This window comes from Jaculus jaculus, chromosome 12 (assembly GCF_020740685.1).
Source record: "Jaculus jaculus isolate mJacJac1 chromosome 12, mJacJac1.mat.Y.cur, whole genome shotgun sequence".
Lineage (NCBI taxonomy): Eukaryota > Metazoa > Chordata > Mammalia > Rodentia > Dipodidae > Jaculus > Jaculus jaculus.
The window spans coordinates 111,980,430-111,993,619 of NC_059113.1; the positions used below are offsets into that span (position 1 = coordinate 111,980,430).

Sequence of the window (13,190 nt, forward strand, 5' to 3'; positions counted from 1 at the left end):
TATTCTTTTTAAAAATATTTTATTTTCTGAGAGAGAGAAAGGCACACCAAGGCTTCTAGCCTCTGCAAATGCTCTCCAGATGCATGCACCACCCTATATATCTGGCTTTACATAGGTACTGGACAATCAAACTGAGGTCCTTAGGCTTTGCAAACAAGAACCTTAACCACTAACCAATCTCTCCAGCCCTACAGCATTCTTGATACAGTGCTTATATGAGCAGTGTTTGAGATTAGCAGTATAACTTTCTTTTATCTTTAGAGAGCAATTACAATCTTAACCTTCCTATATAACTTTCCAATTTATTCAGTGGACATAGAAAGCCCTTCAACTATGAAACAGCCCTTCAACTATGGAACAGACTTTCAACTATGAGACAAATGTTCTACATGAAGAAATAATATCAATAATTTATGCAAATCCATTGCAAAAACACATTCCTTATATAGTATACACCTGCAAAGTAAATGTTTTATATAAAACTAAATTATGCCATATATATGTATATGTATATGTATATGTATATGTATATGTATATAAACTATTCCCTATGAAAAGAGAATGTTTCTAAGTCATTCTATCCTGTGTGTGCATATTTAGCGAATCTCCCACTCAACAGTATTCCCTATGAAAATAGAATGTTTCTAAGTCATTCTATCCTGTGTGTGTGCAGATTTATCGAATCTCCCACTCAACAGTATTCCCTATGAAAATAGAATGTTTCTGTCATTCTATCCTGTGCGTGTGCAGATTTATCGAATCTCCCACTCATCAGTATTCCCTATGAAAAGAGAATGTTTCTAAGTCATTCTATCCTGTGCGTGTGCAGATTTATCGAATCTCCCACTCAACAGTATTCCCTATGAAAAGAGAATGTTTCTAAGTCATTCTATCCTGTGCGTGTGCAGATTTACCGAATCTCCCACTCAACAGTATTCCCTATGAAAAGAGAATGTTTCTAAGTCATTCTATCCTGTGCGTGTGCAGATTTATCAAATCTCCCACTCAACAGTATTCCCTATGAAAAGAGAATGTTTCTAAGTCATTCTATCCTGTGCGTGTGCAGATTTATCGAATCTCCCACTCAACAGTGTGCTACAGGGATCCAAGAACACAAAGGTTAGTAAAGGAAAATAGAAATAGAAAGCTAGCTGAGACAAGTAATATAATGAAGAACTCAGGAACTAGATGGCTTATGTTCAAATCAATTAACTCATATTATCAACAGTATGACTTTAAATAACTCACATCCTTTCTAGATGGCTTACCACATAGGCCAGTTGTGAAGATTCAATGAATTCATACTTGTGGGAATGTTTTATAGCATTAAAAAGGTAGTATGACAGGGCTGGAGAAATGGCTTAGCGGTTAAGTGCTTGCCTGTGAAGCCTAAGGACCCCGGTTCAAGGCTTGATTCCCCAGGACCCAGGTTAGCCAGATGCACAAGGGGGCGCACGCATCTGGAGTTCGTTTGCAGTGGCTGGAAGCCCTGGCGCGCCCATTCTCGCTCTCTCTCTATCTGCCTCTTTCTCTCTCTGTCACTCTCAAATAAATAAATAAAAATGAATGTAAAAACTTTTTTTTTAAAAAAAAAAGGTAGTATGACAATAATATACTACTATTATTGTCAGTCTCAAGGTTCTTGCCTGAACATTACACATTTAGCATCACTGGAGAATATAAACTCATCAAGAATAATTTCTCTAAATTCCAATATAAAGAATACGATAGGACTCAGGGAATGAGGCTATAGCTCAATAGTAAAGCACTTGCCTAACAAATGTAAGTACCAAAGTCTGATTCTCAGCAATACTGATAAGAAAAACAAAATAATATTTTGATTAAAAGATCCATTTTCAATCTGAGACATTTAAAATCAATAATGAATAATGGTAGAGAAAGCTAATCATTTGAGCCAGTTCTCATATATCAATAATATTCCTCTAAGTTTCTATTGCCTCTTAAGTTTAATACTTATATTTTAGTGAATTCCGCTTTTTCTAAACAGTCTATTTAATAACATTTAAACCTGCTATATGTCTGGTTTTTGCCAATTTGAAAAAGCACACAGTGTTTATAATGCTTTGTTTTCCAAATATGTTGCATAACAGCAAATGTATTTAAAATTTGCATTTTTAAAAAGGGGGATTTCTATTCATTTAGTTGAGTTTTAATGTACCTACCATACATTCCTCCTGATGATGCTAAGGGTTTCTCATTACTTCTTTTTCATATACCAGAGGCTAAAAATAACATCTAAATTCTATTTCTTCCTTTATAATGGTACCATCATACAGGATGTCTGGATTCTAGAATATTCATTTTTTGTCCTGATTTTATTCGGTCACTTTAATTTATAGGAATTAAATTACTTGTTTATATTTTGCATGTGCTTGTTATCTATTCTATGAATTTTATTTTATGTTTTAATTTTGGAAGATTTAGCCAGGCAGAAAATTTATGGTTGGAATCATTGCTCCGGTGGTTTTCTGGCTTCCAGAGAGAAGTTCTAATGCAGAGCCTCTTCCATTTCTTTTTATTGGCCCTGTTCTTGTTTCTTAATTAGTTAATTTTGGTTTGTTTTCTCTTGCTGAAAGCTCACAGAATTCCATTTTATTTTTGACATTATGAATTTCATGATTATTTGCATTTAAGTGGGCCTTCTTATAATCAATCTTCTTGGCCCTCATTGGGCACTGTCAATCTAGAAATTTGTATCTTTTGGTGCTAGCAACTTTTTGTATTACTTGACCACCACTGGGTTGTTATGTTAGATGTTTAGAGCTACTATAACAACTAGCCTGGTGGCTTAAAAGCAACATTTTATTTTTTTATGGTTCTAAAGGCCAGAAGCCCAAAATAAAGATGCCTTCAGGGTTAATTTTCTGTGGACACTCTGAAGGAGAACCTATTTCATACCTCTCTCATTGCTTCTGAGAGTGATTAAGGGTACTTCTTAACTGGAGGAATATATACTCCCTAGTTTCTTTTTTACATTACCTTGTTTCCTATGTGTGTCTATTTCTTCTTTTCCAACTCCTTGAAAGTACTTATCATTGGATATATGTAAACACTGCATACATTTAATTAACTCTAGAACTTTTACAAGTACTAATAATCAGAATCTGGACAAATCTTTTGACATCACTACTAACTCACTATATTCTCTGGCCATATCTGGAAAAATCAATATTCTATGTGGTGAAGATAAACATGGGAAGACAGTTCTGGAAGATAGCTATGGTTCTCATACCTCAATGTACAAATGTCCATTTTGTATTCATTCTCTGTTTCTATAGGGAAAAAAATCCCTGCCAATTTGATCACAATTACATAGGTCGTAATAGGACAGGTTGAGATACAATGTTATTCTGCTATTCCCACTAGTATTATTCACAAGACAAAGAATCTGTCCCTTGACCACATGTAATATGTGGTTTTACCCACTTGTCTGCAGTTGGATCTGCATGTGCACCACCACTCCAGGCTTTCCTTGTTAGTAGAACTAAACACCTCCACTCAAGCAGGCTAACACTTAACCTGGTGTGAATGAATTTTTTATAATTACTAGAATGTGTGGAAGAATAGCATTGGACATATCTTGTTACACAGCACTGCTTATTTTGTCACTTTGAGCACATTAGGCTTTCATTCTCAAATTTGTGAGTCACAATTTTTTTCTTATTTATCTTGGCAGATAATTCATGTGAGAATTGAAACAAATGTTTTTCATTATTTTTCTGGCATACTAGATATTAATAATGCTAATCTTTATTTTTTGTATAGATCTGGCCACTTCCAAAGAGCTGTATTAGATTGAAAGTGGACAGGTATCCATACATGCACTTGATTTTACAATTTTATAGAAGAGGTTTATTTTTTTCCCTCACCCTGGTGTCATATAACAAAAAAAAAAAAACAAGAGACGAATCTACAAATTTATTTAATGTATATTTTATGGCACAGAGAAGACTTCATATGGAAATGGAGATGTGAGGAAACAGATAAGCCTGTATATTTTTGATGATAAGTTTGGCTAAGCATGGACAGACATGGAGAAATATGGTTGGAGGATGAGGCATATATTGTAGAGGTAATAAAGAGGGAGCTTAGCAAGGCCTGACATTCCTCTGACATCTTGTATCTTTGGCTGTTGCTTTGTGGGTATAGGAAAGGTATCACTTGAATGAAGGTAGTTTGCCCTGACTCGGAACACCTACATTTGGGGGAGAAGGCCTCGAAGATCAAAGACCCTTTCTGCTTTTGCTGTTTTCTCAAATGTCCAGATGTTGTATGTTAGGGTAATAACTCCTATATATATTTGAGTAGGATTTTCTTTTAAATTAGTTCTCTTTTGTCTCCCTGCTTCTATGTCTGTTATGGTGTTGTATAATAAAAACTGTAGTTAGTTGTTATTACTTGTTCTTGACATAACTATTAAAATCCATAGAATTTTCTGAGTAACAGGAATGTCTTTTGTTATAAATAGTGAGCCTAGGTTGGCTAATATTTACAATGAGTACTTCAGAAAGAATTCTTTCTCTGTTTATTACACAATACAATCCAAATACTAGATGTCACTGCGGAGCTGAATACCTTTAATTTAAAATGGATGTAGGAGATAATTTGAGCCCATTAAGTTAACTTAAAAAAAGAAAATCAAACCTCTTTGCAGCAAAACCAAAAATATCCCTGTGAAAGTCCAGCATAAAGCCTAAACCTTTAACACCCAATGCATGCCTGTAATTCCAGCACTGAGCAGGCCAAGGCAAGAGATTTGTAACTTTGAGGCCAGACTGTGTTACATAGTAAGATACTGTCCTTAAAAAAGAAATATATATACTCATTATTTGTCTATTGTGCTGAGAAACAGACAGAGTTTGAGATTTAAAAATCATATGGCGCTGGAAAGATGGCTCAAATGACTAGAATTGGGATCTCCAGCATACATGTAAAGCCAGACACAAGTGATGTACCAGTCTGCAATCCCAATGTACCTATAGCAATGGGAGGCAGATTAGGAATCCAAAAGCTCAGGGACCACTTAGTCTGGCTTTTCCAGCAGCAAACAAGAGAGACTGTCACAAATAAAAGGTGGAAAGAGAAGACTGACACCCCAAAATTGTCCTCTGACTTCCACATACATTATGACACACTAACACCCATGCATATGCATATACATACACATACCAGTAAGAAAAGACTAAGCAGTTAAGGCATTTGCTTGCAAAGTCTAAGGACCCAGATTCAATTCCCTGGTACCCTTGTAAGCCACATGCACAAGATGTTGCATGAGTCTGGAGTTCATTTACAGTGTCTGAAGGCCCTGGCATGCCCATTCTCTCTCTCTGTCTCTCTCTCTCCCCCTCTTTCTCGCAAATAAGTAAAATATATATATGTATATATATATATATATATATGCTAAACTTGAACACAATTTAGCCTATATTAAATCAAAATTAATTGTTTTATCTTAACTAGATTTAATAATTCCCATTGCTAATTTACTAGGCTTTTCACATAATTAAATGCCAATTTCCTATCTGAAATATCAGTGACATACTACAATGCTAGCTAGTTGTACCACAGTGAAAAATCATATTAGTTATAAATATAAATTTATATTTTTCCTAATACCAATTTGTATTGATTTAAATAAATGCAAAGGTTAAATTTATACTATTAATATATCCTAGTATATTAGTATATCATTAGTAGCATATTAGTGTAATGTAATGTTCTTTATATTACTATAAAGGAACTATTACTATTGTATCTAAAATAAAATATACCACCTACTCTTAATTTCTATGTGGAAAATATGCATATTCATACAAAATAAAAAGATGTATAGTTTTCAAATATCAATTCTCTTAAAAGCTCCTAGAAACATGCTTTTTTGTTTCTTTCTTAGTTTGTTTGAAGTAGGTTTTCACTCTAGCCCAGGCTGACCTGGAACTCACAGCAATTCTCTTATTTCTGCCTCCCAAGTGCTAGGTTTAAAGGCATCTGACACCATGCCTGGCTTATAAACATGTTTTAAATGGCTCAGAGATAAGGTTTGATGGACTTGTGCTACTTATCTATATATCCAATACTTTTTATACCTACATACAACACTCATAAGACTCACAGTATCTTTGAGGAAATATCCCATTCAGCAGTCCAATGATACCTTTTGTTCCACTTTCAAAAACTGAGCCAGTTCTTCTACAGTTAGGTGATCTTTCTTGTCACTGTAGCTCAAAAGCAACAAATAAAGGTCTCGTCTCAATGACATCATTTTGTAAAAAACACAGAACTCTTCAAATGTTAAAGTTCCCTGATTCTCATCTGTGTCAGCTTCCTAAAAGGGTATAGAAAAAATACAGTGAAAAATTGAAATAGCAATTCAGTATAAGAAAGTAATATTTATTATAAAAGGTCTAACACATAAATCACTAATGGTGCACCTATTTCTTTCCTTTTCTTTTCTTTCTTTTTTTTTTTTTTTTTTAGGCAGGGTCTCACTCTAGCCCAGGCTGACCCAGAATTCACTGTGGAGTCTCAGGGTGGCCTGAACTCACGGCAATCCTCCTATCTCTGCCTCCCAAGTGCTGGGATTAAAGGCATACGCCACCACACCTGGCAGGTGTACATATTTCTATTAAGGAATACATGGAACATTACAAAAACTGACTATACATCAGGTCGTAAGGAACATTTCAATCAAATATAATGAACCAACCACATATCAACCAATTTCTCTGACCATAGTGTGTCAATAAATTGAGCTCTTAAAATAAAGCAAAATGCCAGGGATGCAATATATTATGTTTCTAAATAGGATATTAAATTAAACATGCCAAAGTGAATTATTTACATAATAAAATTTGTATGACCCTGGTTTCAGTTTCAACTCCCAACATTAGCAAAAACAATCTAATAGCTTTGAATGATAAAGTTAAAATTGCAATTAAAGGGAAGCTTGAAAGAAATTTTATTAGAAATAAATAAGAATTGTTTAAAAACAGAACCTATGGAGCTAGTTGAAGTGGCACCCACATGTAATCCCAGCACTTAAGACACTGAGGCAGAGGTATTGCTAGTTGGAGGGCAATCTATACTATATAAGGAGAACCTATCTCAAAAATAAAATAAAGTAAATAAATAAACAAGTAAACCAAACCAAAAAGAAGAAAAAGATGAAGACAAGAGAGAAGAAGAAGGAGGAGGCGGAGGAGGAGGAGGAGGGGAGGGGGAGAAGGAGGAAGAGGAAGAGGAAGAGGAAGAAGCAGGAGCAGCAGCAGCAGCTAATAATTCAACTCAAAACAGTTAAAAAGAAGCTAGGCATAGTGGCGCACACCTTTAATCCTAGCACTCAGGAGACAGAGGTAGGAGAATCATCATGAGCTTGAGGTCACCTTGAGAATTCCAGGTCAGCCTGGGCTAGAATGAGACCCTACCTTGAAAAACCGAAAAAAGAAAAAAAAAAAAAAAACTAAAAAAGAGATTAAGCCAAAGGAGACAAAAATTAAAAAATTACACATAAGAACAGGGAGCAACAACATTGTGGTGAGGTTTAGGGAAGCCATAATACACACAGAAGGTGATTTATTTTTAAAAGAAAAATGAAAAAGAGAACTCTTAATGAAGGACAAAAGAAAAGAGAATGCACTGACAAAAATACTAGTCCTGGGCTAGAGAGATGGGAGGAGTTAAGGAGCTTGCCTCTGAAGCCTAAGGACCCAGGTTTAATTCCCAGAAACCACATAAGCCAGATGCACATGTTGGCACAAGCATTTCGGTTTTTTTTTTTTTTGTGTGTGTGGCTAGAGGCCCTGGTATGCCCATTTATATTCTCCCTATTAATAAAAATAAAATTGACCAAAAAAAAAGCCACTAGTATCTCACCTATTTCAGAACCACAGTGCAATCACATGTAATTCTTCCCCTAAAACTCCCCTATCTCTCTGACACTTACAGGCAGTTCTCATGCTCTTACAGCCACCATGTCAGTGGTACCACTCAGCTTCCCCTTCATGGGAAAAGTCTGAATAATCAGTCTGGAGAGATGCCAACTTTAAATTATTTGGCTCTTATCTAGCAGGAAACTTTCACCATGTAACTTCACTTTGAACTATTTATTAAATTATCTCCAAAGAAGTGCCTTTTAAAACGTCTAACATCGTCTTTGTCCTAACTTAAACTTAACAGTTCTCACTTTTGAATACAATACAGCTGGATGCCACAGAGTAAGTTCCAGCCCAAGACTTGTCTCAAGGACTTAAGAGCATCTTTTGTAACACCAAGGTGCATGGAATGAGCTTCTGGAAAGATCAGTAAATTGGAGGAGAGTTTAGTACTTCCAAACCTCATGATTTTAAATTTCTAACTCTTCGGAAAGTACTTATGTCTTAAATAAGTGCAATTTCTCAATTGTTACCTGATCTTTATTCTAATTTTCACAACTGCCCTGTGAGGCAGGCAGAGGAGATATTTGTATCCCCTTAAAAGGACTTGATAGCCAGGCATAGTGGTTCCCACCTTTAATCCCAGCACTCAGGAGGCAGAGGTAGGAGGACTACCATGAATTCCAGGCTATCCTGAGACTACATAGTGAATTCCAGGTAAGTCTGGACTGAAGAGAGACACTACCTCAGGAGAAAAAAAAAAGAAAAAAGAAAAGAAAAGGACTTGATCAATTTGACTCCATTGGTTAAGTGTCAGGAAAAGTATATAATGACTTTCTGAAAACAGCAACAACAAAAAAGTTTTTGAGAAGCTTGAGAGATGGCTTAGTGGTTAAGGCACTTGTCTGCAAAGCCTAATGACCCAGATTTGATTCCCCAGAACCCACATAAGCCAGATGCACATAGTGGCACAGGCATCTGGAGTTCATTTGCTGTGGCTTGGAGCTCTGGCATAACCATTTTCTCTCTCTATGTACCTCTTTCTCTACCTCTCTCACTCAAACAAATAAATAAAAATATTTTTTTAAGTACAGGAAATAAAACTGTGAATGAATGTTAGGTTTCTGAAGATTATTTTTTAATTAATGAGACAAAATACTTCTTCATTAAATAAAATAAAACAGTACAAAGGAAGCAGCTTGAACAAAATAAAATGTATTTTTAATATACCTAAGTACATCAGTAACTTTTGAATCTTTCTCATCAGGCCAACACAATTGTTAAAACATACCTGAAACATCTGTCTTACTTTTCTTCGGGGCAGGTTGACATTTAGTTTATGCATCAATTGGTATATCTCTTCAATATTCAATAAGCCATCCCCATTCTTATCAGCCTCTTCAAAGGTCTGCTTTACCCATGTGCAAAAAGGTCAAAGAAAACACTTGTGTTTTCATCAAAATAAAATCTTTTCACAGAATGTTGACATGGCACTTAATCAACACCATGGAAATATAGAAGAAATTCTTTTGAACTCTGCAATTCATGGGCTCTGGTGAGCTCCTAATAGTGATAATAACAACAAACACAGGAATGTGGAAGTATGTACAGGTGAATACCTCCACTGTTAAATCAGAGTCAAAGCAGACTGCTTTAATGCATTCATGTATTCTTACCCAATATAACCCAAATTAAATATAAATACGGTTATAAATGCACTTTATTTCATCAACTGTTAGGAGGAAAAGATAATGCCCTAACTCACTACACTAATAAACACCCCAAAAACAAAATATTTCTATAGGATTTTATGCATTACCTCTTTTCACTTCATGACTTTTTTTTTTTTGATTATGCCATCATTCTCTTAATACAAACCTTGTGTTCCCATATGTAGTGTTAGAATCTTCATTTACAAGATACAGAGATGCCACGCACAAGGAACAACCCGTTATTAAAGCTTTGTAACAGGACTGGAGAGATGGCTTAGCGGTTAAATGCTTGCCTGTGAAGCCTAAGGACCCAGGTTTGAGGCTTGATTCCCTAGGACTCACGTTAGACAGATGCACAAGGGGGTGCATGCATCTGGAGTTCATTTGCAGGGGCTGGAGGTCACTGGCATGCCCATTCTCTCTCTTTGCCTCTTTCTCTCTCTGTCATTCTCAAATAAATAAATAAAAATAAAAACAAAATTTTTAACAAAAGCTTTATAATACTTTTTCAAGTTTCTTTTTGGAGTTTCACTCTAATATATTTTTTAATTATTTAGTTTGATATTATCATTGCTCAGATAAAGTGGAAATTTTATTAGGATAGGTAAGAAGCCAGGTTTCACTCCAGTCTCTTTCAACCTAATGAAGCATTCATATTTCCATGTATCTTATATTCCTCCTTTAACATTAGCATTGACAGTTCTGATCAAAGTCAGTAGTATAAACTACATACCTGATGAGCAAGAGGCTGCCCTCAAAGCTCAGATGTGAAACTCAGTGACTGGGGATATGAAATTGTATTTAGATATGATGTGTGCTGAGAATTTATAAGACCCTCAAAGGAATAAAGCAAAATCAATGTACCAACTGGAAATTCCCAGTTAACATATAGCAGAAGAGTTTGTAAAGGATGACTCAATCTATTGGTTATATAAGATAAGAATAGTATGCATACTTAAAATGCTAAATAAGGCTTCAATGTTTTAAAGGTATTAAAGAGGAAAAAATAAAGGTTGTAGAAAGAAATCAGAGAATAAAAGTCAGGGAATGGCATAGGTTCAAACCCCAAGAAATGAGAGGGATTAGCAGTGTATTACAGAAGAAGGCCAATAGATAATATTTCTTTATCAAGCAGATGACATTACAGAAAGATTTTCAGTTTAACTCAAAATATCAACCAACCTCCCAGTGGTAACAAAACACATTCACATTTCCTATGTAATTCAAAGGATGGATGACCAGAGCAGATTATGCCTTAGAAAGTAAAAGCACAAGATGTGTATGTGTGTGTAGATATATCATAATAAAATCCATTAATATGTATAATTTGTTTTAAAGCAAAGAAAAACTAGCTAGAAAAGTAAAGCCAGCTTCCTCTTAGAATCAAATGGAAATGAGGTTCAGAATGTGAATGAATACCTTGTACTACATTTTATTGCCTCTGTAGAATTTTTAAAAATTCAAGAACACAAATATTTCAATTTTTCCTTATAGAATTCAGTCAGGACTTCATTATATATTTTAGCTGGAAATTAAAGCTAACTGTAAAAGAAAAATAACCACAGAATCAAAAGGGTGACCAGTTAGGACTAATTAAAGCTCCATTTTGTTTGATCACTACTCTGGGCCCCACAAAGCATATAGCCAGAGAACAAAGAAGTCATTAAATGAATGCAATGGCAGCAAGATTTTTATTGTATTATGGAATTATTAACTAAAAGACTTCTCCAGAGAAAAGTATAGCACAGCCAAACCTAAAGCATGATGCACCTACAACTTTATTCAGATGGGCCTGTGTTCTATAACATCTTCATACCTATCAACTGTCCTTGACAGTGGGTTCAGAGGACATGGGCTGGCAAAGCAACAGAAGTGCAACAGGACCAAACACACAAGTTTTAGTTCTAGTACATATCTGGCTCTGTTAAAGCAGGTCATTCATATCATCTCTTGGAGCCTCCATTTCTTCATCTACAATATCAATCAAGGAGTACAACTAGATAACCTGAGGTTCCCTTTAATTCTAATATTTTATGAAAAGAAAAACTATTCATTCTAGTAATATAGTACACCTAGTACATAATTACAAGTGCAATTATTCTAACATCATCAAGCACTTCTTTGTAATGAAGATGTAAGCAGGCTGGAGAGATGGCTCAATGGCTAAGGTACTTTTCTACAAGCCTAAGGACCTCAGTTCAAGTCACCAGTGTTCATGTAAAGCCAGATGCACAAGATGGCACATGTGTCTGGAGTTTGTTTGCATTGGCTACAGCCTCTGGCATGTTTATTCTTTCTTTATATCTATCTTTCTGTCATTTTTCTCTCTCATAAAATAAGTAAATAAATAATTTTTTAAAAAAATATGAGTGTATAGAAAGGCATGGAATTACAGAAGGGGGACTGAGGAAGAGGGGAGGGGAGGGAAGGAGAGAGGGTAAACCACAACTAAAGATGTTATAAATAAGCCATATGAAAACCTGTTTCTTTGTTAGCTAATTAATTTTTTTAAGAGAGAGCTAGGGCTGAAGGCAGCTTAGTGGTTAATGTACTTGCCTACAAAGCCATAGGACCCAGGTTCTATTCCCCAGGACCCACATAATCCAGACACACAAGGTGGCACATGCATCTGGAGTTCATTTGCAGCGTCTGAAGACCCTCTCTCTGTCTGTCTATCAACTATCATCTGCCTCTTTCTATCTCTCTCTCAAATAGATATATAAATTTTTAAAGAGAGTTTGTATATAATTATTCTACAGGGATGAATAATTCTATGTCCTGAAACTAAATCCCAACTAGAGGTGGGATACCTCCCAGTGAGTTGTTAGAGAGGCCCCCAGAATAAGACAGGCTATTGCCATTACTCTTGGTTGCCCACCAGAACTAGATCCTAAGACCCTATTACTGAAAATACCATATGCTTTGGTTGCAAGACACTGAGAAATCAAGCTGTTACTAAGCTAGAAGTCTCCATCTTGCTGGATACCTGTTATAGGATTGAGAAGTACTATGCAAGCTGCTGAAAGAGAAAATTTGTTAATGGTCTCACTCAGTATTGGGTATGTGCACTACAATACTGAGCTACCAGGCAAGATGTGCCCAATGGTTCAATAGTCAAAAAATGTCTTTCTCTCTCTCTTTTGTTTTAGTGAGCAGAGATTAATGCACAGACTAGTCACTGACCAAAGTGACTGTTGAGTGCTCAGCCCTGTATGAGACATCTATATCCCCCTTCTCCAAAGCTTAGGGGACATCATAGAGGAGGAGAAGAAGAAAAAATGTAATAGATGGAGAGTAGGCACGAGGGCTATGTAACTCTGTCATTTGGACATGATAAGAACATTGCACTCATGAACTCACAGCAGATCCAGTGGGTTGCCTATATAAAGCCTGCACGAGATAGGGCCAGTCAACATCCCATTATAGATTGTGGAGGGTCTCATACCCTTCTCTGAGGAGCTAATGATATTTAATGGTTGCTGAGGATCCTCTAATCACTGGTAAACTGTGGAAAGAAGAGGTTCATCAGGAGTAGGAGGGGCATAAGAGTAAATTGGACAGTAGGTATGTTCAAAGTAATATATAT

General features: G+C 35.7%; 1 protein-coding gene across 7 annotated transcripts in view; it reads right to left on the minus strand.

Moving 5' to 3' along the window:
• The window catches only part of Plch1 (phospholipase C eta 1), a 173,902-nt gene that overhangs the window by 68,996 nt on the left and 91,716 nt on the right, over nucleotides 1-13,190 (minus strand). For all 7 annotated transcript variants that reach the window (XM_045131687.1, XM_045131690.1, XM_045131689.1 and 4 more), the window contains 2 exons: nucleotides 9,184-9,313; nucleotides 6,176-6,346 (listed from right to left, as the gene is read on the minus strand). In XM_045131687.1, the coding sequence (XP_044987622.1) occupies nucleotides 6,176-6,346; nucleotides 9,184-9,313 (301 nt within the window). The remainder of the gene's footprint in view (nucleotides 1-6,175; nucleotides 6,347-9,183; nucleotides 9,314-13,190) is intronic.